At 47.2% G+C, this 25,788-nt stretch overlaps 1 protein-coding gene across 2 annotated transcripts; it reads left to right on the top strand.

The window, feature by feature from the left end:
- The first annotated feature begins 2,478 nt into the window (after positions 1–2,478).
- On the top strand, positions 2,479–23,743 carry EXOC3L4 (exocyst complex component 3 like 4). 2 transcript variants are annotated; one of them, XM_085061297.1, is made up of 12 exons: positions 2,479–2,811; positions 4,331–4,718; positions 7,716–8,367; positions 9,577–9,694; positions 10,709–10,834; positions 12,079–12,179; positions 13,557–13,652; positions 15,659–15,773; positions 17,764–17,886; positions 18,581–18,733; positions 20,097–20,218; positions 22,382–23,743. In XM_085061297.1, exons 2-12 carry the CDS (start codon positions 4,388–4,390, stop codon positions 22,542–22,544), a joined length of 2,100 nt encoding a protein of 699 aa, XP_084917423.1. In that variant the 5' UTR covers positions 2,479–2,811; positions 4,331–4,387; the 3' UTR covers positions 22,545–23,743. The 2 variants fall into 2 exon arrangements, with proteins under 2 accessions (XP_084917423.1, XP_084917424.1); XM_085061298.1 differs by lacking the exon at positions 17,764–17,886.
- The last annotated feature ends 2,045 nt before the right edge of the window (positions 23,744–25,788 follow it).

Raw genomic sequence — 25,788 nt, 5'->3', positions numbered from 1 at the left:
AATACACAGAGAAGGGATGAGGGATCAAGTAAACCCCAAACCAAATATTCCAAAGGGTCAGGAGACAAAGCAGCAGTGTGAAAGCCTCTCAGAGGCTGGTGGGTGCAGGGCATTAGGGAGCTGTTTGACAGCAACACCCCCTGCCGATTTGGGCTGTGCACATCCTTCACAACATATCTGAGGAAATAAAAAACCCCTTGAAATATTCTTATAGCAAGACATCAAGCAACACACCTCCCCCTTGCTCCAGGAGAGCAAACTGAATACATGTATGTTACAGATGGGGAAGCTGAGGCAGAGGACACAGCAACATGCTCCAGAGGATGTCCTGCTTCACCTGTGTCCATTAAGCACAGATTAAGCCAAAGTTAGGACAAGACAAGCAAGCACAGGGCTCGGGGACATCTGTGAGTACAAATACCTGCTAGCAAGAGACCCCCGAGCCCCAGAGGGAGGGAGGGAAGGAGGGAGTAGGGGGCCTCTTGGACCACAGCTGAAGGGCCAGCTAACCATACACAAGGCAGACATGACAGGAATCCTGCAGCTAAACCACTGCTCACAGACTTCTCCAGATCTGTCCTGAAGATCTCAGATAGTGCCACTTCAACAGGCAGAGAACTCTCCCCATTCTATTCCTTTTTTCATCAGTCCTCTCCGTAGTGGACACCTGTTGTTTGGCCTCCCTCAAATTAAACAGTCCCAATGCATTCAGTTTCTCTTCATAGCCCTTATTTTCTAGATCTCTGAAAAGCTAATATGATCCTCCACATGACGGTGGCATTTTCTGCACCACATCCACCCCACTTCTCTTCAGCCCTATTTATAGTCATTTTTAATGTACCTTTGCAAAAGCCAAAATTGAAGACAAATTATAAACAACTGCAAAACATAGAGCATTTTAAAATTCCCATTACCTTCTGTGGACAGACACCTTGAAACATCATTGCCCTGATGGCATTTCCAGGAGCAGGAGTGCTCCTTGAGAGCTGCTGCTGGGAGAGTGCACCAGCAAGGGTTTTAGGGAGAGAGGTCACCTAGACTGTGGGATTCAGAGCTCCCTCTGGATTGTATTCATTAACATCCCAGCATACCCTGGTGCTAGTTGTGTTTTGGGGTAGTTGACAGCTCCCAGATCAGAGCCCACCCATGTTGGACCTGCTGCCTGCTCTGGTTGCACCCCAGTCACATTCAGCCTGTCTGTACAAACCAATAGCATGTAAATATTTTGTGGATGATGCAATTACAACCCGGATGGAAAGAGGTTTATTTGGACTTTGTGTCCAAAGGGGCTTTCCAGCCCTCAACCTGTGCCTGAATAAATAGCTCATTCCTTTGTTCACATTGTCAACCTGCCAGGTGGCAGAAGCAGTTTTCCCCAGTACAGCAGGGCAGTCTCTGGCTTACACATGACTTTGAAGAGCCCAAGGACAGAAAGCTCAGCACTGGGCTGCCTGGCTGCAGGAGGCTTCAGACAGGACTCCTCCTGCACCATGGGGCAGCCACAAATGGTGCTCTGCCCAGTCCCATCTCACCATCAGGGCAATTCCACATCAGTCCATGATGCAACTCTCCCATTTAGCTGATCATAATTATTCCCATCCCACACACTTTCCATCTCCTGGACACAAAGTCTCCCACAGAGGTAGAGACTGATCCTCTGCTCTCTCCCTCCGTTCTCCTCTGCACAGCACAAAGTACAAATGCCATTTATTGCATCAATCCATCACTAACCCCCCCAATGTCCCTTATCACACTGACAGGTGACATGCTGGCAGGTTCCTAAAGCAAAGTGCACACTGCCCATGGCACCTCCTGATTTACCCCTTTTGCTTCACACCAGGACTTTGGATACCTGGGACTGCCTGGTGTGCCCAGCCTGGCAGCCTGACTTGCCCCTGTCTGGGCTCTAAAGGAGCCTCAGGGTTAAATCATTTTACACCACTCAGTGAAAAACCAAGAGATTGTGTTTAATGCTGTTTAAACCTTCCAGGCCCCTTTTTTCGTGCTCTTTTGCTTTGAGTTCCGTCCAAGGTTCCTAAATGCCCTGAGAATGGAGGGATCCAGGGCTAGCAACACCATAGAAATAACTGCCTACAGGGCAAAGTGAGGATGTGAATATATAAATATTAAACCAGGGGACACAGTTCTCCCTGTCCCTCACCCATGTCTGGCAATCATTACTGAGACCAAGCCACCTGTGACCTGCAGAAACAGGGCAGATAGGGGTGAAATGCAGCCATTCCCACACAGCAGCTCTGGGGCTGCTTTTGAACCCCCATACCCAGATAATGTGGGGCTTCAGCCCATCAGGACACTACCACATCCTGAAATCCCCCTTCTCCCATTGCCCCAGGCCACCTCAGGGCAGGAGCTCACCCCACTGTAGAACCTCTGGTTCGAGGCCCCATCTCTATTTGGAAGGTAATGATTAACCTGGAATTTTTTCCCCACCTCTTCTTTTAAATGCCCTGACATAGTGAAAGTGAAACAGTGCCGAGTCTTTTCCAGAGATCAAACAGGTGAAGGTGCTGGAGCTCTTGGGCAGGTGTGGACAGGCTTTGTTTTCCACTTTTAACAGCCTTTTTCAGAGGGTAAAGGAGGATGGAGAGTGGTGCCATTCCCAGAGGGAGTCCCTTGGCCAGCCCATATGTGAGGGGTGGTGCCCCAGCTAGCTGAGCTGGGGGAGCTGACCCAGACTGCCAGTGTGTCTCTGCTGGATTTCCTGCAGCACGGAGCTGCTCTCCCTTTCCGTGGATCACACCTGTGCTATCCCAGCTGGCTGCAGAGAGGATCACTTCGGTCAGGACTGGGGTATGTATTCCTTTCCTTTCCCATGGTCTCACACCTTTTGCTCCTTCTTCCCTGGATCTCTCCACCATGCAGGTCACCCCTTTGACCACTACTGTTGCTCCTCTCTGTCTGCAAAGCCCCCATGCGAGTTTGAGCTAGGATCTCAGCCTCCTTCCCACTGAAATCTCTGGGCAGTGGGGTGCCCTCCTCTCCCTCCCACCCTCTGTGTGGGCTCTGATGCCTGAGCCAGGCAGTGAGTAGTTAAATATTCTGTGAGAGTGTGTGAGGCAGGGTCTGAGTCCCACTGTGCAAGCAGCTCGGCAAACCCATGGGAAGATGCTGTCCCTGCAGTTCACAGCCTGTCAAATAACCATGCACAAGGGAGCAAAACTCTGATTGAGGTAGGATGAGATCTCTTTCCAGAGTCCCACCCAATATGGCTGTTGACTGCAATAATTTTTCAATCTCTGACTTCTGTAAGCTGGACAGTCCTGAGACAGGCAGCTCCTGTGTCACCTCAAGCAGTAGCTGTTTCTAATGATTTGAACTGTTCACTCTGCTGCCTTAAGCCTGCTCTGCAGAACTGTGGCATTTTCCATCCTCAGGCCTTTGCAATGTGTCAGCTGGTGGCCTGATGTGAGCCCTCTGCCAGGGAGGGAAGGCAAAATCTCTCTCCCCTCCTCTTCCCAAGCATCTGGGCCAGCCCTCAGCATGGGCAGAGGGGAGTTGGTCTGTCTGCAGCAGGGCAGGAGCTGAGCAAGTGCAGAGGATGTGACTGCAGCCCAGCAGCACTGGCAGGAGCACTTCTGCCAAAATTTGGAATCTCCTGCAGCATCCCCTGCAGCTCGAGCAGAGGTTTGTTTGACCTTGGAGGCACCCATTCTTGGCATGTTGGGATGCAGTGCTCTGAGGCAGGATGAGTGATGTGAACTCTTCCTGCATGGTTCAGCCTCCTGTGCTGTAACCATGACAATTCAGAGTGCAGCGACAGCTGTGGCTTTGATGGAAGGGACTAGAGCAGATCTCAGCCACCCGCTGGGAACCACTCACCCCTGGGCCACCTACAGCAGCAGCAGCTCAGGGTTTGAGCAGGGCAGAAGTGGCAACAAAACTCAAAGTTGTCATATTCACATCAGAAAGTGCCAGCACCCCAGTGAGATTCAGGAAGATTATTATTCCTGCATGGCTGGAAACCCACCTAGAAGAAGGGAAAGTACAACCGTATCTGGTTAGTCACTGAAATGGTATGTTTACACAGATTTCAACATCTTTGATATCTCATGGTTCCTTGGTGCTAGAGAAATAGTTGCCTCTTGCCTGGTTTATGGAGTTAAGTGGAGCTTTCCAGAGCCCCAGGTGCAGGCCAGCATCTGCTGTCTATGTGTAGAGAGATTGTTTCAGCAGCTACAGGCTACAGCACCTTGTCCTTAATTTAGGCACAGCAAAGGAATGGGCCAGATTTTCAGTCTAGGACTGACTTTGGAGACATAGTAATACCCTGTTAACAACACCTCTAATTCTGCTCTTTTATGCATTTCAGTGATTACCATCAACCTGTTTGGTAAACTTCCCGTTGAAAGACAAGAGAAATAAAAATATGGAGTTAGACACAAGGAGTGTGGCCTCAGAACCAGCCTCTCCAATCAGTGCTGGGGAGGAAAAGATGGAGGTCATTTCTGAACTGAGCAGCTCAGATTTGCGGAGCAGGGACAGTGGGTTCTTTGAAAGAGGTATTAAAACAATGTTAAGTATCCGGAAGTCAAAACGAAGTCCAAACAAAGAGAGAGGGAAGGAAGATACTGGCACTTGGAAAGCAAAGATACTTCTGCGAACACTCAAGAGCTATGAGGAGAAAAAACCCATGATCTGTAATGGCGTGGAGAAGATTGGTGAAACAAATGAGCCCATTGAAGCAAAACCTCTTTCAGGTAAGATGCAAAAACACCAGTGTCATTTTCTTGGCAGGATAAATGTAACATTAATTCACAGTGTGCAAGACTTGGGCGCAACAGAAGTGCTAAAGAACCAGGCATCCCTTCACAAGGGAGAGGCAGCTGCACCCCATGCATGGACTGGTTGGGTGTTACCTGGCCCAGTCTGGGCAGACTGTCATTGAACATGCTGCTCTGTTGCCTTCACTGGTTTAGTTTAGCCTACCTATCAACCTGCCAGTGTGCTAATGCCCATCATACGTATCAGTCACCAATCTGCTGAGCACACTCTGGGAACTGCTGGTCTGACAAAACCTAGAAGTGCAGTGTGTTATTGCCTGCATTGCCCTTCTGGACAATTTCTGCTCTTCAGCTCTCAGACTGCTGGTCCTCTGACTGTGCTCTGTAGGGTGCTGCAAGGCTATGAGGGGAAGAAAGATGGTTTGGCTGTGATCTGGTTTGGAAGCTCCACTTTAGTTCCCAGTCAGAGACACTGTCTTGCAAAGAGACTTCCACAGATATTTTGCTCTCTTGTATTGCCTTTCTGCCTGTCCTCCTCACAACAGCAGTGCTGCAAGTATTTGTTGTCTTCCTCAGGCTGGTTATTCTCATGTGTTTTGTCAGCATTATATAGATAGGTCTCAGTCAAATGATAACTCCCTTTAACTTAGCTCTCACCTTTCCCTAGGCATGGGCAGACTGCAATGACTTTGATCATGGTTTGAGCACTGCTCTCCTCCCCCTTCTCAAGGCAGAGGTGCTACAATGCATTCACTTGGAGATAGACTGAGGTGGGACAACATGACTTGACCTTTCCTCAGTCTAAATTTTTAGAAAGAAATTCTTGGTGTACTGCATAGGGTGCCACAGGGATCAGAGAGAAGGGCTGACATTGCCTCACAGCTGTAATGTGCTCTACTGTGCCATGAAGTGATTTACTGCTTTGCATTGACATGTTGTGAGGTTGATAAGCTAGCTCTCATAAACTTTGCTAGTTTGATCTCCAAGGGTCATAGATGAGGAGTGGCAGAAAATGTTATCACAAGCATTCTGATTTCCTGCAATAAGCGAGATGAGAAATTGCATGAATAATACCCATTCTCTGCCCAATAGCTTGTGTTTGGCCTGGACTAGGGCAGCTCTGTCAGAAACACATCCCATCCTGAGATAAGTGTGGCAAGTGATGGAGACTCCACCATGTGCACCATTAAGCTGCATAATAGTTAATTGCCTTTCAATTGTCTTCCTTCAACCACCAGCTGGCTGATCTTGTATTGCTAAATTAAAGATCCATTTAGCACCCAACATCACCTCCCTGAATAATTATCCTAGATGGTGATTAAATGGTGTTTTCTCACTTTGACAAACAGAACAGAATGTATTCCTCTAGTCTCTCACTGCAACCATTTGTGTAAACACAGGTTTTATATTCATTTATCTAGAAGAGACTAAGTTAATTGGTAGAATTTCCCTCCCTTCTGAGTGCAGAAGCAACTGTAGCACCACACAGGCACTCAAAGATCTATGTGTTCTGTGATGCACTAATAGCTGGGTTATTTGGCCATATTTTTGTCTTCATACACATACTCTTATGCTACAAAAATTGCTCAGTACATATGGTATAAAACTTGTGTGCAGACAAGCTATGAACCAGTCCTTCATATAATTTGAGTGCTCTCCAATTTTTCCCTATCATTTTGTATGTATATGTCCCAGAAGCAGTGGTCACACATGCCTAAATTATATCCTTTCCTTTCTCTTTAATATTTGCCTTATGCTCAGTGTCCAAGTGGGATCTCCTGTTCAGAGCATCTGTTATGGTGCTGGAGATGGGGAGAGCTTCCCGAGGTCTCTCAAAAGCTAACAGTGCTCTTGGATCTCCTCAACACATGGCAATGCTTCTTATCTTACGGGTAAATAGGCAGTGGTCCTTGCATGAGCAAGACTTTGAAAAATGGGAAACTCAGAAGACCTCAGCCACTTTGGAGGAAGCAGTATTTGGTGACTTCCCCCCAGCCTTAGCCAACACCAGCCAATTCTGGTAGTGGGTGCCAAAAGCAAAGGTGCTGGGGAAAACCCACACAAGACAGGAGCACCACAAATCCACAAATTTAGATGCCCCTTCAGTGCACACAGCTTCCCAAACCACTCAGGGGCGGCAGTGCTAGCACTTAGGAAAAAACCATCACTACTGCAAGGCTGTGCTGGGCACCTGACTGAAGGCTTACATACAGGAGGCTCTCTCAGAGCCCTGGTATCTCTGAGGCCATGCTTGAAAGTGGGCTGGGACAGACATAACCACTGAGTGAGAAATCTGACCCAAGAGCTCAGGACACTCAAAGGGTCCGGAGGGACACTCAAACTGTCCTGCTCTGCTCCGTCCCACTACCCCAGCCAGACCCCTGGGCTCTCTCCCTGCCCTCTTGGGCAGCACATGAAATGCCCTTTCAGCCAGAGGTGCCAGAGCTGGGCTGCACCACCATGGCCACCTCAGCAGGAGAGCTGTCCTGAGCACAGTGATATGAAGGGAAACAAGGACATCCAGGCTAAAGGAAATCCTGCTGGTAAGATATATCCTGAACCATTCTTGCTGCCAGTTCCACCTCATCTTCACACCAGCACAGGGGCAGAGCCAAAGGTGGTTTTATGCTGCCTGAGCCTCCAGTGTCCCCCTGTGCAGCCTCATCAGCCATTGCTTGAGGTCTTCCTGCAGGGTTATCAGCAGGTTTTTTTGATATTTCCTGTCTCTGTAACCAGCTGTTTAGGGATGTGCCTCAACTTGCAGTGATTGCATTCCCACTGTTTTCCTCTCCTGTGTCAAACAGGAGCTGGACAGATTAGGGAGGCCTGGGGGCAGTCTCAGAGACACTGCTGGGACCTGACTACTCTGAACAGCCCCCTGCAAGTCTCCCTGTCAGGCAGCTTGTCCTGTAACCAACCTGTCAATATCCTAATGCCTGCTTTTTCCCAACCCCTTCCCCCTTCTTTCTACAGTAATGGAAATCAATGAACTTATTCAGAAACGACAACTTTTGGAAGCATTTGCAAGTATCAAGTTAATGGAAGATGAGACTATCTCTGAATGGAATGCTGAGAAATACAGTGATAACCCCCAGGAGTTTGTACGGAAATCCAAGGATGTGGATTTGCTTTATAACTCCATCACAAATGTGATCCAATCCATAGTGGAGGAAACACTGGAGGATCCCGCTTTAGAGGATACCATGCTGACCTCCATGGTGACTTTAATTGCCCGTGAAGAAGCAGCTCATCCCAACACAGACAGTGCTGCTCATCCTGGGTCAGACTTGCTTGGCAAGCCCAGAAAGTGGAGGGAGCGGTGGAGGGAAGCTGTCAATGAGAGTGCAAGAAAAAGAGTCCTGAAGGCACCCATGGCATCAAGGGAAGAAGCAATTTCTTGGCTTGATCTCCACCTACATTTCCTCCAGGAACGCCTGAGGGAAGACTTACTGAAAATCAAATTATCAGTAAAAAAATGCTATCCAGAGGAGTACCAGGTGTGCGACACATATGTGGAAGCTTTTCACAATGCCATTGCCTCACATTTGCAAGAACTCTCCCAGAGACCACTGGACTTCCATGAGCTCTACACCTTGCTCAACTGGGTGGCCAACACCTACCACAGGTGAGCTGCTGTGTTTGCCACAGTGCCTCTGCCTCCTCCAGGGAGCCATGGGGCTGTGGGGCACTCTGAAAGCTCTGAGCCATTCTCAGTTTTCCAAGCGAGCAAGACAGATGTAGTGACTACAGCAGAGCCAGATAACAAATTTGTTAATAGGTGGGGACAAAGGTTTGTGGATAAAGCACTTGCTGCTTCTAACAGATCTACATCACCCCACTTTCCCCTCCCTCTCCCACTTGCTGTTCCCATGTGCCCGGAAGCTCCTCCTTGCATTTGATAAAACTGTTCTGATAAACCTGCTCCTTTCTGCAGATATTTTGCAAGATCCAACAGCTGTTCAGTGACTTTTCCAGGCACAGGGAGGGGCCTGTGGGGGAGGTCTTTTTCCTGTTTAATTAAAATTGTGATGCATTTGGAAATGGGCCACATTAACCCCCATGCATGGGGTCAGAGTCCTCTTGAGGAGGAGTCAAGACATCACTGAGGGTAATTAGACACATGAAAACAAAGGCTCTGTCTCAGATGTGTCTGCTAATTGAATGGGAGGGTTTTAAGATGGCTTACAGCTCCTTGCAGTTCAGGGGTCTGGAAAAAAAAAGCATGTGGAAACAGTTACATCAAAACAAAATTGTGTCTGTCCTGGTAGCTGGTCTACAGGTATGGCATGAACCTGGCAGATGTCCAAGGAAGGGGCAAAAACAAACCCATTGGCAGCCCTCAAAAAACCCCCAAAAAACAAAGAAGGAGTGAAGGCAGCCCCTTGCTCAGGATAATGCACAGAGAAAAATCACAGGCTGACATGAGCCGTGATACGACGCTGCAGAGGAGGCAGAGAGATGGGCTGACTCCAAAGCAACGCGTTACTACAGGAATTACCCTGAAAGGCATTTTGCAAGCTTGTAGTTGAATGAATCAGCTTCACATTGTTTATTTTAAAAAGTAAATTCTCATAGCACTTTTCATGTCCAAACAACTCAGAAGTCTCATGATTTCTGAAGTGGGCTGGAACCTTAGATCATTTTGGGTTTGAATAATTAGGATTTTGAATAGAAAGGAAAGATTTTCTTGTTAAACCTTGAAAACAGGCAGCACAATTTAAGCTTTAAGTATATTTCTCATGGCTTAATAATTATGTAGCTCATGCTGCATGAATATTCCATCAGTTTATTCACACTCAGAGGCATTATAATTTGTTCATTTGATTCTTTCCAGTGAACTCTTTCTGGGTCACCCTGATCTCAAACCAGAGGTTAGGACAGAAAACCTTTCCCTACTGTTAACACCAGCTGATTGGGATAAACTGAAAAATGACTACATTGCTTCTGCAAAGGTGAGAGTTTGGACCTCGTCCCCACGTGCCCCCCAGGGAAGGTACAGGAGCCCCAGCCTCCCAGACAGAGGTCTTGGATTACTGCACTGTGGTTTCCAGCCCCACCAGGTGCTGAGTCCTACTGGCCCCACACAGATTGGCCTGTAATCTGAAGCAAAAAATTCCTGCACACCAACTTGGGGACCCAAGCAGAGCCAACAGGACTGTACCAGACCCATCCAGTATGGCAGAGACTTACTGAAAGGTCATAGCTAGGCTTCACCAGATTGAATGCATTGCAAAGTTAAGGGTAAAGGCATTTTAGATGCTACTGTCACTGTGTGTGATCTCCTCCAGCACATCTGAGGTTTGCTATTGGCAGATTTTGGGCATCCCCACCAGAGGACATACTCATGCTTTGTGTCCTCTGACGAAGCCACTTCCCAGTTGTCTTTCTGCAGTCCTTGTCTGTCACCCTGTGTAAGACTTTCCTGGCTCTATGCTGGGCTCAGACGTTTTATTGCAAATAATTTTGGAATCAGGGCACAGCTCAAGGTGAGCTCAAGGTGCCAAGCTGAATGAAATCAGCATTTCTCCACCGTGCTGGTGAAAGATCACTTTGTTTCACCAGCAACAAGGTTGATTTATCAGCCGGGGCTGAACAGTGCTGCCACTTACCTGACAGGCTGTACCACCGGAAAGGACTGAGTTGATTTTTAATCCTGACCCTGTGCATTCCTTGTGCTGGAGGACTTTGCAATCAAGCAAACAGCTGACCCACTGTTTCCCTGCCAGGAGAATGACTCTCCTTTGATTTGGGAGCAGTTTGCCCACACACAGCACAGCTCCCGGTTTCTCCTGAGGTCCTGTTTAGACCAACAGGTCTGGAGCAAGGCCTGTGACTCTGCTCACCTTCCCATGAGCTGTGTGTCAGCCACACACACGTGCTGATGGACCAAAACACAGCGAGGCGCTGTGCTCCTGTTCACTTCATTATCCTGAGCTGCATGTTTCCTTCCTATGTTTAACATCTAGGGGAAAATCAAAAGTTATTTTGGAAACATCCTGAGACTAGAGGTCACGGAGAAGTGGGAGAAGGAAGTTCATTCAGAAGAGAAGGAAAACCTCTACCACGCCTCACTCTCTTTTGATATTCAAACGGTATTTAATTAGCTGGGGGAAGGTTGGGGGTGGGGAGGTATCTCTGTGGCTCCAGGGAAACTAGATCGTTACCTTCTGGGGTAGAGGTACCACCTCCTGCTATAATTTATGTAAGTCACGCACTGGCAGAATACATTAGAGCAGAAAATGCCGTTTATTACAACTTTTAGCTCTCCCGCTTGCCTTCTAGCTGCAAATTAAACCTGCTGTCAATTGTGTCAGCAACATAATAGGCAACTGATTTTAAAGTCCTTAAACCTCTTTGATTAGGAAGAAGAAAGAGAATTGGAAAAAAGGTGGAAAGAAAAGGTTTATTTGAAAAAACCTTTGGCTTAAAGAGCAACTTTGTCCCAGGGCTGTGGAAGCCAGGGAAAGGCCGTAGGCATTGACAGCCACTCCAATTTAAACAGTACCAAAAACAAAAGCCCCTACTAGCTTTAGGGACTACAGGGTAATAAATGCAGGAGGGGTTTGGATTAATTCTCATCACTCAATTGGTTGAGTCACTTCAATTAAATAATACTAACCAAAAAAAAGAGAGAGAGAGAAAGAGAGAGAGAAAGAAAGAAAATCAAAGAGTTTTGCCTGCTGATGTGACTCTTGTTCCATAGAGGAATATCTCACATTATGTGATCACAGGGAAGGCAGGTCTGAACTGATTTAGCAGATAGATAGGATGCCTTGGGAAGCACCAGAGTGGGCCTGCAACATGCTTCGCTCCAGAAGTGCAGCTGGGGTTGTGAGAATGGGAATCTCGAGGAGTTCCAGTGCAAATAAGGTTTCAGGGTGATGCCTGACCCTCTGTGCTGCTCTGCTATCACTCCTGAGAAGGGGGCTTGTGTGGACCCTCATCATGGGGTCATACACAGGGACAGCTCAGCTCCCCTTGGGCTTTGGGTTGGGGATTGATCCCTCCAGCAATTCCCCCCAAAACAGGAGGATGACACCAGGACACCCTGGGGCTCCAGCCAACACTGCCTCTAACTCACACTCAGACAGCAGAAGGGCATGAGGCCTTTAGAGATTAATGACTATATCCAAATCAGCTGGTGCTTCTTGGCCCATTCTGCATTATAATTTTTAAAACTGCCAGAGATTAATGAAAACCTCCCGGCAACAAGTTGTGTGTTTGCTCCTTTGCTAGGTGAGCTATTCTTACTAAACAAAGCTGCATGAGATCCTTGTGAAGGATATTTCACCTGTGCTTGTCTCACTCATTGGAGTTTCTTCATTCCCTTTTCTAGATCATTGGGGAGCACATGAAGTTATCTGGAGCTATCAGCAGAAGCCTGGAAACAAAAATGCTTGAATTGTGCATGGCAGAGCTGCTCGAATTCATACCAAGGTCATCACTGCTCTGGGTAGCACTTTCTTTCCAAATGAGTTCCACATTGGTAAAAAAACGGGGAAAAGGTCCATGCACTGGACCAGACACTGGCACTGAGCAGGCACAGGGTTGTTCCTGAGAGAATTAGAGATCACAATGAGCCCAATAATGAGCAAGCTGCAAAACAACTTGGAGGGAGGCATAAACAGACCCAGATGGGACACTTGTGAATCCAAAAATCTAATGTCAGAGCTCTGGGAAGTAGCTGCTGTCTGGAACGGGATGGGACCACTGCAGTCCCATCCACCCAGGACTTTTGTGACGTTGGATGCTGGTCACTTGCAGCTTCAGCCATGAACAAGCAGTTCTTATGGACCCCTCAGACCCAAAGCCTGCTTGCCCAAAACATCATCTAGATATCCTGGAATGAGTCCTGATGAGCAGTTTTCTCTGGCATCCCATGGCTATGGGCATAAAAAACTGCTGATGAGAACCTCTCTGCTGCACCCTGGCAAAGCACAGTGCTGGGCTGCCTCCTGAATTCCATAAAATTTACCCAGGGTCCAAAGGAAATTGCTGACATTTTTTTATTTTCTTCTTTTCCCCCTTTTTGTTTTTTGTTTTCTTTTTGAATTTTTTTTTCATTTTCTTTCTCTTATATTGTTAAAAAAAATTTGTAAAATGCAAGCTGGAGCAGCCAGGGCTCTCAGATTAATGGAGCACTTAAACTTAAGCTTTTACTTAAACAAACCTGAGATGCAAGTGGCTGAGGCCAGCTCAAGCAGGTTCCTTTACTCTGACAACGAATGGGACCACCAGGCACAGCCTGCCTGAGCACACAGCCTCCTGCCTCCAGCATGGACCTGGCTGTAAAACAGTTATCAACCCCCTAAACTTGGAGCTACAGAAATAACTACCTAAAAACCATGATGAGTTTTTTTGGGAGGGAAGGTAGGTCTGCTGCCCTATTCCTATTCACCTTCCATTGGAAAATCAGCCCTCACTAAATCCTTTCCCTGTGTGCTTAAAGGGCACATCATATACTTCCCCAAAAGCCAGAGTAATGAAGGCTCAGGCTTATAAGCCTGTATACCAGAGCTGCAATTAAACCCTCAGCATGAGGAAAAGTCAGAGATTTGGCCTCCCAACATCCCTGGCATCTCTCCAAAAGTGCTACATACCTGCTCAGACGAGCGCATCCTAAACCCATAATTATCTGCCATCTATTCCCCTCCACTGCACACACATGTTATGACAGCTGGAAAAAACTTGTCTGCATACAGAGGGGACAGGTTGGGCCAGCCACGGGTGTCTCCTGACACCACCATGCACACAGAAGATGAGGCATCCTCAGAGCCCCCACCGTTAGTGTTACCTGGGTCTATTTTCCTACAGGTTTGAGCAGGAGTTCACGGCGTGGAGCTCTGCCCAGGACAGCCCCAGCTTTGTGCCCTATCTCGTTGCCTACATCAACAGCTTCCACGACCTGGTGTAAGTCTGCTCCCCCAGAGCTGAGCTGCTGTGTTTCTGGGGTCTGGGAGGGTGGCAGGATCTGGAAAGGAAAGACTTTTGAGGTGCCCTGGTGGGTGTTCAGCCTTCAGCCCTTCTCATCTCACAGGAGGATTTTCCCCAAGGATGCAAATAAAAGCCAAAAGGGTGAAGAGACAGAAATATAGATGGATCCAGTGCTTGCATGAAAGTTTTAAACTCATTTTCAGGGAATTTTTTTCAGCCTCACGGGGCGGGGGGGGGGGTTCCTTTTTTTTTTTGTGCTGGAAGTTAGCAGTATAAACCCAGAAACATGGTCTCAAGGCTGCCTTTAGCACTGGGCTGGAGGAAACTCCATGAGAGCACTCAACCCAAAAATAAATGCCTGCCCATTGCTGCTGGCATCTGGAACTTGCAGGGCTTTGCATGAATTAATTACTTCAAGCCACGTGTTGGAAAATGCCTATGATGAACAGGTATCATCAGTGCTGACTATCACAGATCTGACTATCCTTCACCCCCTAAGTGAGATGGTGGCAGTGAGTGCACGGCCCAGGGTCTGCTCCATCAGCCCGTGCTGAGGCCCCGGGGCTTGTCGGCATCTGGGGTCATCTCTGCCATGCAGATGAGGTGCTTCGGTTTGCCCACCTAGGAAAAAAACACAGGACGAGTGCGTGGGCTCTGGCCACTCAAAAGCTTGGGCTGTGACCTCCAGCCCGTGCTGCTGCGCCGCTGCCTGGCACTGCCTGCCGCAGGGATACTCTGTGCCAAGTGTTATCCAGGGGATGGAGGGGATTTGGTGCTCGGTGTCTCACACGAGCCGGCGGCTCCAGCCGCAGCGAGCACTAACGCCGGGAAGTCTCTAGATGGCAGAGTCTCTCCAGCAATGCTCACCTCGCCGAGGAACTGCCTTTCCCTGCCTCCTGCTGCCCCTGCGGAACAGTGCTGCCCCTTCCCCAAGAGCTGGCAGTATTTGGTACGTGGATTGGCTCTGATGGGTTTGTTCCTGAGCCAAGCTAAACATTCATTAGCCTGAGGTGATGAGCCGTGGGGCAGGTGTAGGAATCCTAATAGCATGATTTTTTGGATGCTGGACCCAGACTTCAGGTGTTCAACTGGAATTAGAGTCCTGAGCTCCAGTCTGGGATGACGGGGATGGTGTTTATCATCCTGGGATGGCTTTACAGTCACGCCAGGACAGCCTCAGACACATAAATCTGGGCAGTGACAGGAACCTGCTGCTCTCTGTGTTTACAGCAGTGGATGTGGCACACCCAGGGAAGCTCGGGCATCACTGGTGATGCCTTTTTTTTGTGGTGGTGCTGCCTCAGTTCCTCAGTTCCCCCGACACCAACACAGAGCGTGTTACAGTGGGACAGGGATGGAAAGTGAGAAGAAAGCCAGAAGCTTGCAATGTCCTTAAAGCACACACACAGATTGGGAATTTCATTAACCTCTCAGAAGTTTTCTTTCTCACAGGGTGAAACATTGCAGTAGTATGCACTGTCCTTAGGAAATTCCACAGGTTTCCATCCCTGTAGTTACCATCCCAGCTGCTGCTGATAGATATTGTGTGGGGTGAGTCAGACAGGCTCTGGGGGGCACAGGGCCAGCAGCGTTTCCTTCTCTGGCTTTATTATTTACTTTTCTCTTCCCCCATAGCCCTCAATACTCTCCCAGGTACCTGGAAATCATTTAGCAGAGATGCTGCTCAAGTGAAAAAGCAACCAGCCTACGCAACTGCTCTGCATGGCTGCACTGTCCCACCTGATGAGGAAATCTGTGGGGTTTTTTAACCACAGTTACGCAGCTATGATTCATTTTCAATGTGCAGGATTGTGCAAAAAGAGCCATTACTTGGTCCCATTAAGTGTTTCCAAGAGGAAGTACTAGAAACACAAGTTTATTTAAAAATAATATCCAACATGCTAATCTAGATTAAATGCTTAGGGCACTGTAATAGTTTACATTTTAACATTAACTCATTGGTGATCTCTGTCTCTCTGTAGGTCAGGGTTAGAAACAGTGTTTAAAGTCAACACTGAGGAACTGCAGAAGATTTTGGCAGCTCTGACAAGGAACTTCACAAATATTTTTTTATCCAAATTAAGTACAAAAGCACAGGTAAGAGGGTCTTGGCCACATTATTTCCTAGATATAAGGGTTGTGTGCAACAGCTGAGGATCATTGCCCTTCCCTTATCTCACCAACTAAAACCTCATTTTGCAGCACATGACATGCTCCCTCCAAAATGACTCATGTCTCACACCTGTAGAAATCCTCCTTACAAAGCAACACTTCCAGCCTTCTGGGAATTTGCCATGAGCAATGATACATTTGTCAAGCTGTTAATAACAATCAAAGGAAAAGGGTATTTAGCAGCTTCCAGTCTTTCAGGCAAAGCAAGGGGGAAAACTTTACCCAAAGTGAAGCACTGGAGAGGCCAGCTGAACACCACCAATTTGCCTTCTATCAAATAATTTGGATTTTCCAGGACTTTGATTTATTGATTCGTAGATCTGCCATCACAGTCTGTTAGAAACCTCTTCAGATAGGACAGAATTCATTCCAGTGGAGGTGTTTTTTCCAGGCTGTTCCCATGGTGACAAAAGACTGCTCCAGAATGAGGATGCTAAAGGTCTGGTAAAATTGATAAAACTATGATATCAAAACAATTGATAAAACTCTGATAAAATTTGACTTGTGTTAAGAGGCCTAAAAGGCAATGTGCTGCAATGAAGTTTGTGCTTCTCGGGTGCTGTAGATGGGCCTTTCTGCTCTCAGCCAGTTGGGGTCCATCAGTTCTGGCTGCTATAATACAAGAGATGGGGGAAATCAAGCCTTTGTTCCCATCCCTTTTCACTCATCCTAATTCACTTTCTAAATCCCCAAACACAACTTCCAGAAACCAAGACAGTCATGGAACTTCTCCAACATAAGCCAAGCCCTCCTGGCCAAGGGGACTTTCCAGTGACTGCAGATCTTGTCTTGGAGCCTGAGCAGCAGGCGAGGAAAGGCTCCAAGCCAAGGCATTGAGCAAGAGAGCTGAAATGCCATGAGAACTGAGAGAGGCCGAGGCAAAGCATTTCTAAACAGCTCTCCAGCAGGCTGGGAGCACAGCAAGGGGGGAAATAATTGGGAAGGAGGTTGCCAGGAGTCTGAAGACAGAGATCCTGAGAGCTTGGAGGAGAAAAGGGGACATGCCAGAGGGAGGATATTTTGCATTTAGCCCTTAGGGGAGTCTCTTCAAGGTACCATCAGAAGTCTTTAGCAGATACTGCTGTTTCTATGTGAAGTAACATTACCTCTAGGGACCCAGCAAGGAAAATAACCTATTGAGGACACTTGGTCAGAGTACCTTGTAGCAAGGACAGATGGGAAACAGTGCCATCACTCCCATATCATCACTAATCATGAGCCATCAAGCCAGAGATGCTCCCAGCTGCCATTCCCCCACCATCACATCAGAGCAAGGAGCAGAAGGAAAATCCCAGTGAGACTTCATGCAGGTCTGCAGGAGTAAAGGCAGCCTTCTGGAAGGGCTGTGAACACAAAGAGCTTGATTTCCTTATGGAGAAGGCTGTAGAGGTGGTGGATTACTGGGCTAACTTCCCACAGATTCACTCCCAAGTGACTTCTCGTTTCCACAGCTGATGCAAACCCATGCAACTCTAGTATACATGTTTGCCCACCACAGCCTGTTCTAGTCGTGCCAGAGTTTCCTGTGATTGACATTCACATCTCTTTCTTCACCAATACATTAGAGATACACATTTATTTACCTAAAGCAATAGAGCTGGTGCATCAGAAGGTGGCACAGAGCAAGGAAATGAGGTATCCTAAACAAGCCTTTAATGCCAAAACAGCTCCTGCTCAGGGAATGCTGCTTCTCCCCTCTGAACTCAGGTGCCTCCCCAGGAAGGGGAGACATGGGTCTGAATTCCCTTAGGGGACAAAGAAACCCAGCCTGCTCCTGGTGTGTCTTCATGCAGAGGAGGTGCTTTGTGCTTTCAGTTCAAGCCTGAGACCAGGTGTATAGCTGGGTGCCTTCAGCTAGGGCATCAGCAGCTAGTCTGAATACACCTGTGCCATGACTGAGTTGCTCTTTTTTCAGCCACTCCTTAAGAAAATCCTGACCAAGAACTGGATTTTGACAATGGAAAGGCCGGAGTCCCTGGCGTCAGCAGTCTCGCAGTTCTCTGAGCACCTGCAGCACATGAGGGAGCCCCTGGGGCAGGTAGGCAGCTGGGCCCACACCTGGGCACAGGGATGCTGGGGGGTCACACCATCATTTTCAGGCTGTGGTCAGACCTGCAGACTCCTCTGCAGCAGTGGTTGCTCTTTATGACTGGGGGGGCTGCAGATATGAGGGAGTTCTGCTATTACTGTATTTCCACGTGAGAATAAAGAACAACTTTCCTTCCTGTAGCTTAAATACAGGAATTAATTTTGTTTAAAGAAGAACAAAAAGCTCCATTGAGAATTACTGGACATTACAATACCATGAGCTGCAGGCTTATGTGCTCCTTTCACATCTATGCAGTTTGCAGGTGTGAAATAAATGGGTAGGTGACAACAGCTCTACATTTAAAATCTGCAAGGACCATCAGAACTGGCTTTTAAGACAATCCTAGATATCCCACTCTGCTACTAAGGATCCAAACTGTCATCATGGGCTATTTCAGGGTGAGAGGTATTTCCATGGCATTCCCTTGGGCACAGCCATTGCTCTGTGCCAGATCAAGGGGCTGTGAGCTGATGACTCCCTTTGGCAGGCCCGGCATGTACTGATGTTGTGCTGCCTTCCTGTACCTCCTCTATGCCCTCAGGTGCTGCCAAAGACCTGAGGGAATTCCCTGCTCTCTCTCACTGCCTTGGCCTTGCATGGGAACCACAGAAAAACGATGAGGTTTGCTTATTTTTTTAACCAGGAGCTTCTACGAGAAGTTCATAAATACGTGGTGAAGGAATATATCACACAGGCCATCAAACCTAGATGGAAAATGAACAGGGAGACACGGCAGCAAGTGAGCAGAAAGATGAGCCTGGAAGCTGCAATCATTCACAATACTCTCATGGATCAGGTATGTGAATTCTCTCCTGGCAACCTCTGGCTGCCCTGCTCCCAGAGGTGCAATATTCCCACTTGGCTTCCCAGAGATGAGGCAGTCTCTTGAGGAGGCCAAGCCTCAAGAAATATAGAAGTGCTTAACAGAGAGCAAGCAAGGTGGTCACTGCAGGTTCATGGTGTGGGTTTCCAGCCTGGCAGCCTCTCTGCATTAGCAGCTTGTGCATGCCCAGCTGGCAGCTCTCTGATGACAGCACCTGATGTTTTAATATGTTCCCAGGGGCACAGGGGCTTTGCATAGGGTAGCTCATGTGCTCTAGGATCACACACATCCTGTAGCAGCTTCTTCCTGAGCCTGTTCCCTTAGACCATGGGATACACTTTGTCACCAAAGGATCCAAAGCTGCACTGGATACAGCTCATGGAGATGAGTCCCATGAGAAGGTCCATCTGGATATACAGTCAGCGTACAGCAGGGTGTGGGGAGAAAGTGGTGGCTGTCTACATGCTTTGTGACAACTGTTACAACCCACCCCTGAAAGGGAGTGGGATAACTGAAGTTCCTGTTAATAAATCCCTTAGACCAGATTAGAGTAGAACACTGAGTGACCAGTGTAGATAGATAGATAAATAAATTATATAGATATAGATGATATAGATATGCCTCTGTGTGTGTGTGTGTGTGTGTGTGTGTATGGCAGGTTTATTTTAGAAAAATTAGATTACAATGGAAAGGAGGTGTGTAGCCATTTTGGTTATCACCTGTAGTCATATAACAATATAAAAGTATAAATAGATCACCTAAGAAAATACATAAGGAAAAGAAAGGGTAAGAGTAGATAGCAGAGAGGAAAGGTATCCAGAGACAAGATCTGATTGTTGCAATTTAGGTGTCTGTTGGTCAAAACGATGGTTGCAGTTGGTCAAGTCATTAATCTTTAGCAGTGCCATCTCTCACAGCAACATCAGTCTGGGATTTTCAGGGAAGTCAAAGTTGAATTAACTGGATTTTGCAGAAAGTCAGGCATTCAGGGCACTAAATCCCCTCCCAGAGATGAGGCACATGAAACTATCAGGCAGCAGAAGGTGAAGTCTCTCGCATCTGCTGCTGTGCTGCACCACAGCCACAATGTCCTGCTCAGGGTCTGGCTTGCTTGGGTGCTCATGGGCATTGGGAAGTGCAGGATCAGGGCTGGGAGAGCTCCTGGGGGTGCCTTGCCATTGCCACCCTGCTGCCTGCCCGAGGCAGCTTGTCCTACCTGCACCAGTCCTGGCTCACACCAGTAAAAACATCCTGGTGCCATGCTCTCACCACGGGGAAAAAGGCATTTAGCAGGTGCTGCTGTCCCTGATGTCCCCGTGTGACTCTTTGCCCACAGGGCTCTGATGCCGACTGGCTCCTCCCCGCCATAGCCCACGTTGCCAATATCATTGGAGAGAAGAAAAAAGACAAGATCAAGGCGTATGTCAAGGAGCTGTGCCAGGATTACCCAGATATCAGGTACATGAAACTGCAGATGCCAGAACTGTTGGGCTCCATCCCAAATAGCACCAGCTCTCCCTGTGCCTTGGCCAAGCTCTTCAGCTTCTCTTTGTTGGTAGCCACACATTAGAAATCAGGCTGTCAGCTACAGTGGGAATCTCACCTTATTTTTCTCTCTTTATGACTGCATAATTTTTCTCTTTTTCCCCTGTCTGCTGCATCTTATAACGCACACAAATTACCTTCAAAGCCTTTTCATTTTAGAATGGAATGGAATGGAATAGCATAGAATAGAACAGAACTGTTTCAGTCTATTAGGAAGGGACCATCATCCAGTCCAACTTCCTGATCTCTTCAGGGCTGACCAAGTGTTAATGTAAACTTAAGGGCATTGTCCAAATGTCTCGAGCACTGACAGACTTGGGACATCAACCATCTCTCTAGGAAGCTTGTTCCAGTGTTGGACCACCTCCTCAGTAAAGAAATGCTTCCTAATGTCAAGTTTAGATCTCCCTGACACAGTTTTGAACCATTACCATGCATCCTATCACCAAATTCAATTTTATTGCTCTGAATGAACCTTGTTTCACAGTAAAGCTCCGGTTCGCTTTTCAGTGGATCACCAGTATCAGCTCTGTTTGCCAATTTGCAGGCTCCAGATTGGAGCAAATAGTTTGTCTCTTGTTCCCAAGCTCAGACCTCAAAGTGAGGCAGCCATTGACACAGTTCAGCTGCAGTTTCTGAAACAGCCTCAACACAACCATTAAGTTTTGGAATAAATTACAAATTCTTTCTTTTGTACTTTCCATTTGCTGTGCCAAGGCTGCATCTGGAAAATTTAAAACTACTGGAAAAAGTAAAGAAAGTGACTAGCTCTGTGCATGGCTAACCAGCTGAGAATCAGAAGTTACCTCCTCTTCCACAGCTCTTCTTTCAACCACTGAGAATGAATGTCAGTGGTACAGTTTGCAATAAATTCCATTTCATCAGACTAATTTCAGAAAAAAAAAACCCAAAGGTTTCAGTACTGGGTTACACAGTTCCTGATGTGTAACATTTATGCAATCAAAATAATTCATACATTTAAATAATTGCTAGAATACTGAAGTGGACTCAAATATTGAGAAAAAAGATCAGATTAAATATATTTTCCTCTCCCCAAAACTGAGGCTCAAAATTCTTCATAACTAGATTTAACTTGAGTGGGTCAGATATGCTTCAGGCTTATCTGTGTGGGGAAATTCATGACATGGACATGTAAAGAAACAATTGTTCCTGGGTAATTTCCTAGGTGAATGCAATCTTACCAAAAAAATCTTACAAAAAAACCCCAACCCAAATCCAAACAAAAAACAAACAAAACCAATCAAACAAACAAAACCCCAAAAGGTTTAATCCCAGGGGCCAGACTAAGCTGAAAAAGAGGCAGTGCCTGTTCTGGGAAGGATGGGGGAGATAAATGATGGCTAGTCATCAAGAGTGGCTATTTGAAAACAATTTTCCTGTCAGAAAAGCCATTTACAAGGCTGTGATTTGAGGTACTTTTTAATCACTAGCTTCAGACCCAAGCCAAGTTTTAAGGCTTGTCCTCTTGGTTTATCTAATTTCTGACTTTTCATTATTGAGTAATATTATTTTTAACAATGAAGTTTGGAAAATGGGGCGGAACCTGCTGGACCTGCATTGCTTCCTCTTCAGGTCCCTGTTAATTTTTCCCCCGAGTTTTCAGAGACACTGTTGGATATGTATACACTGAGATTACTGGAACAGGGTATGTTTCCAAGTTGGCTTTCCAGCTCTAATCTAATTAGTGCCTGTCAGCTTCCTAAATATTAGCACTTCCATTACTCAGCTCAAAATAATCATTAGACAAAAGGTCCACAGCCTCTCTGGAAAACTTGCAAAAGGCGTCACGGGTGTGGAGAGAGAGGAGGAAATTCCCTGAAGCACCAGCAGCAGCAGGGTGTCCCACCAGTCTGGTGTGGCAGGAGCTGCTGCTCGCTGGTTTGGTACCTCCAGAGGCTGCACACTCCCACCCTGGTGGCTCCTCCAGCCTGGTGAGAGGTCTGTCCCTGGCACTTTGCTACAGCCTCACTCTGTCTCCAGTATGGTTGTTGGCTGCTCACCTCTGGGCTGGTTTTGCCCGCTGGGTCTGAGTGAGCTCTTGTTTGGTTTCTGCAGGAAGGAGCACATCCTGGCCATCCTGGCGCTCCGGGGGCTGGGGCGTGCCAGGAGAGCAGCGATTGTTCAGCAACTCCACCATGCACAGGACAGCACCGACGGAGGGGAGAGCAGTTCACTCTTCGCTGAAATTGATGTTCCAGTAATGACCTGCTGCTTCTAACACAGGACCAAAACAGCAGTCAGCATCCTGCCTCCTCCTACGCTGCCTCCACACATGATCCAAAATCTGCTATCCTACCTTGCTCATCTGCAAACCCAAAATTTGACTGCCGTGGGAAAAGGAGTAGTTTCCTGAACTTGCTACTCCAAATTCGGAACCCAAAGGCAACAGATGCACCAAGACACCAGCCTCCTGCAAGAGCTCCTGGGCAGCAGCTCCAGCCCAGGCATGGTGTCCACCTCATGCTCCATGTGGATTCTATAGCTGGGAGGCTGCTACACTGTTTGGTACAAGATTGAATGTATTTTCAGAGAACAGGAGAAAACCAAAAGCAGTTCACTCAGAGCTATATTAAGGCCTCAACGCTATATTAAGGTTTGGACTGTGCTTTGCATAATTATACAGCAGCAGAGCAAGAGCCTCCCTCCTAATGAGTGCCCATGAGCAACCGAGGGGCAGAGCTTAGGCAGGGATGTGGTAGCACCCAAGTCTTATTTCCTCCCCCACAAACCAGCTGGCCAAGCTTGCATGACACAAGGTCATGACGTTGTGACCTGAGGCCACAAACCACTACCTGCTGGGGAGCAAAACACTGGGTAACCAAACCCCACAGCTGGGACACGCAGCTTATGGAACACTCTGCCCTCCAGGATGGCCCCCATGGCCCCTCCAGCATTTCAGCAGATTTTCCTCACGCGTGGGCTGCCTTGCAAAACTCCTGTTGGACTGAAGATCTGTTCATGCCATCACATCTCCATGTGTACAGACATGTCTGGATCACATACGCCATGTGGAGGGAGGCTCCAAATTCTCCTTGACTTGGGGAAAGTGCCACCATGCCTCTAGTCCATTTTCTTGTATGTTTAGATGCATTTTAATAAATCTGTTACAATCTGACTGCAGTATGAAACCTAATGTGAGGTGGACAGAGAGTGCTACAGATGAGATCTTCATCTGGTGTAAACCAGCATCATCCCATTGATGGGCATGGATCACCATAGGGTTAACTCCATGAAGGATCCAAAGCATTACATCCAGCATCTGCAGGGGAGACTGAACGAGACATTCAGCAGCTTATAGCTGTATAAATCTGATTTTATTTAATTCAATTTATCCTTTAGGTTGCCCTCCACAGGATTTAATCTAAGACTTTAGGGAGATGTGTTTATGATCTATTAAAATGATAAATTTATACATGGCATAGCCTTGAACACTATTTTTTCTTGCAGCAGAGCTTACAGCATCTGCAGTGAGGTTTTATTGTTTCCTTTGCTTTGGGTTGCACTAGTGTAAGGCTCAGCCTGGGTGAGCAGCAGGTGCTGGTGACAGGCCAAGGGAAATGTTCTGATGGATAAGAAGTACAGAGTACGCCTTCAATTCACGATCTTCACATGAAAATTTTTCTGAGGTAGACTTGTTACCTCCACAGTCAAAATAAGGTGTTTTTCTAAAGATGGCTTTGAAATACCAGGTATAAATTGAGACCTTGAAGCAGGAAATCCTGGGAGGAATTTTCTGCCCTGCATCATTCTTCAATACAGTTCACGACAATTCCCACAAACCCTCAGATTGGTGACTCTCTGTATTTGCTATGGAGAAGGAGAAGTAAAATATCATCTCATTCTCCCATTAGGTGTGCAGAACACATGAGCACTTCAGAACTCCCCTTCCATGTCCTGGGGACATGGTGCAAGCAGAGAGCCCCATGATTACACCCCCCATGGCTCTGTGAGCTACATTTCCCATCCCAGCAGCAGGGAAGGGCATCAGTGCTGAGAGATGTACATTTATTGTTAAAAGGATTGACTAAGTGGGAGAGATACAAAGAGGATTTTGACTTTTGCATACTAGGTCTGAGACTTCTAAAACTGCACCTCTGGAGTGCAGGATTTGAGGCTCTAAAGCCTCAGCAAGAGATTTTGTGCATCAAAAATTTCCCTCTATCACATATGCATCTCTCATCCAAGCACCTCAAGCAAGGCATCTGTGGCATTTTCCCAAATGCATTATTTAAATGCATATTGGGGTTTTCAATCTTCTTATTTTACTGGCAGACCCTCCACAAAGCAACTGCCCTTCCTGAGGCTCCAGCTGCCTCTCCCTGGGATTAGATAAGGTGCTCGGTTTCCGTTTCCTAATAAAAAGCAAGTTGCTGCGCTGAAGTCATGGAGGAAAGCTGGGCACAATGGTCTGCCTTTTGTCACAGCCTCTCCTGAGACACTCAGATCCTGCAGCCTGGCATCCTGTGAGCCAGTGCCAGGCACAGAGCCAGCTTCCTCTGGGAGTTGCTGTTCTCTGGCTGCTTGCTCTTGAGCAAAACAGTATAAGGTTAACCCCATTATGGCATGGCCATGGTTCAGTCCTGCCCCAACAGCTGTACAAATGCAGAGGGGGCTGCATGATGGGTAAGGAGCAGGGGGGTTGCTTGGTCTGGGCTGCAGAGCAGACCCTGGAGCCAGCTGAGCAAGGAAGAATGAAGGAATATGCTTTCCAAAATGAGCTGCTGCTGTCCAGCTGTCTTCTGTGGAAGTCCCAGTGTTCATTACAGCCATATTTCACATTCCAAAAAAGAGAAGAAAGGCCTCCCAGGGCTTTTGAATGTGGAATATGCTGCTCTTGTAAGAAAGTGCCAAGAAGCTCAATTATTACCCTGTTATTTCCTTCTGCTTGTTGTTTTTCTGTGAAGAAAAACACCATGATCCCTATTTTTATCCCAGCACAGAGTTATATTCCCTCCAGGACACACTTCTCACTTTTGCCCTAGAGGGCCCAAGCTACAACGTGAAGATGCATCTCTGGTGAATAAAGCTGTTTCAGAAGTGTCCAACTAAATGGAAAAGCCAAGCTCTCCAGATTTAGCTTCTCATGAGTGAATGCTGCATTTGGGAGGCGGGAGGAGGCAGATCTGACACAGCTGAGAGTGTTCTGTGGGTGGTGAAAATTTTTTTTTGTTTCAGAGGTCTCTGATGTTTCACAATGCTGTTTGTTTCTGGTTTGGGGTGAAGAGCAAAGGGTCAGTGAGGGCAGCTCATGAGCTGGCGTTTGCCATCTGAGACCAGCCATTGGGTGCCACTATTTCAGCAATTTTTTTCTGGGAAGTTGTCCTTCCATGGAAGGAAGATATGGAAACAGGCTCACTCAAAGCAAGAAAGGAAGAGTACTGAGTTAAAATATTGCAGTAAATGCCCAGGAGGCTGTCCCTCAGCTGGGGATCATAATCAATCAGTTAAAATATTCCCCAGAA

Source organism: Lichenostomus cassidix, chromosome 5, assembly GCF_008360975.1.
Source record: "Lichenostomus cassidix isolate B80296 chromosome 5, HeHo_3.0, whole genome shotgun sequence".
NCBI classification, from domain to species: domain Eukaryota; kingdom Metazoa; phylum Chordata; class Aves; order Passeriformes; family Meliphagidae; genus Lichenostomus; species Lichenostomus cassidix.
This window is presented reverse-complemented; position numbering and strand designations above follow the sequence as displayed.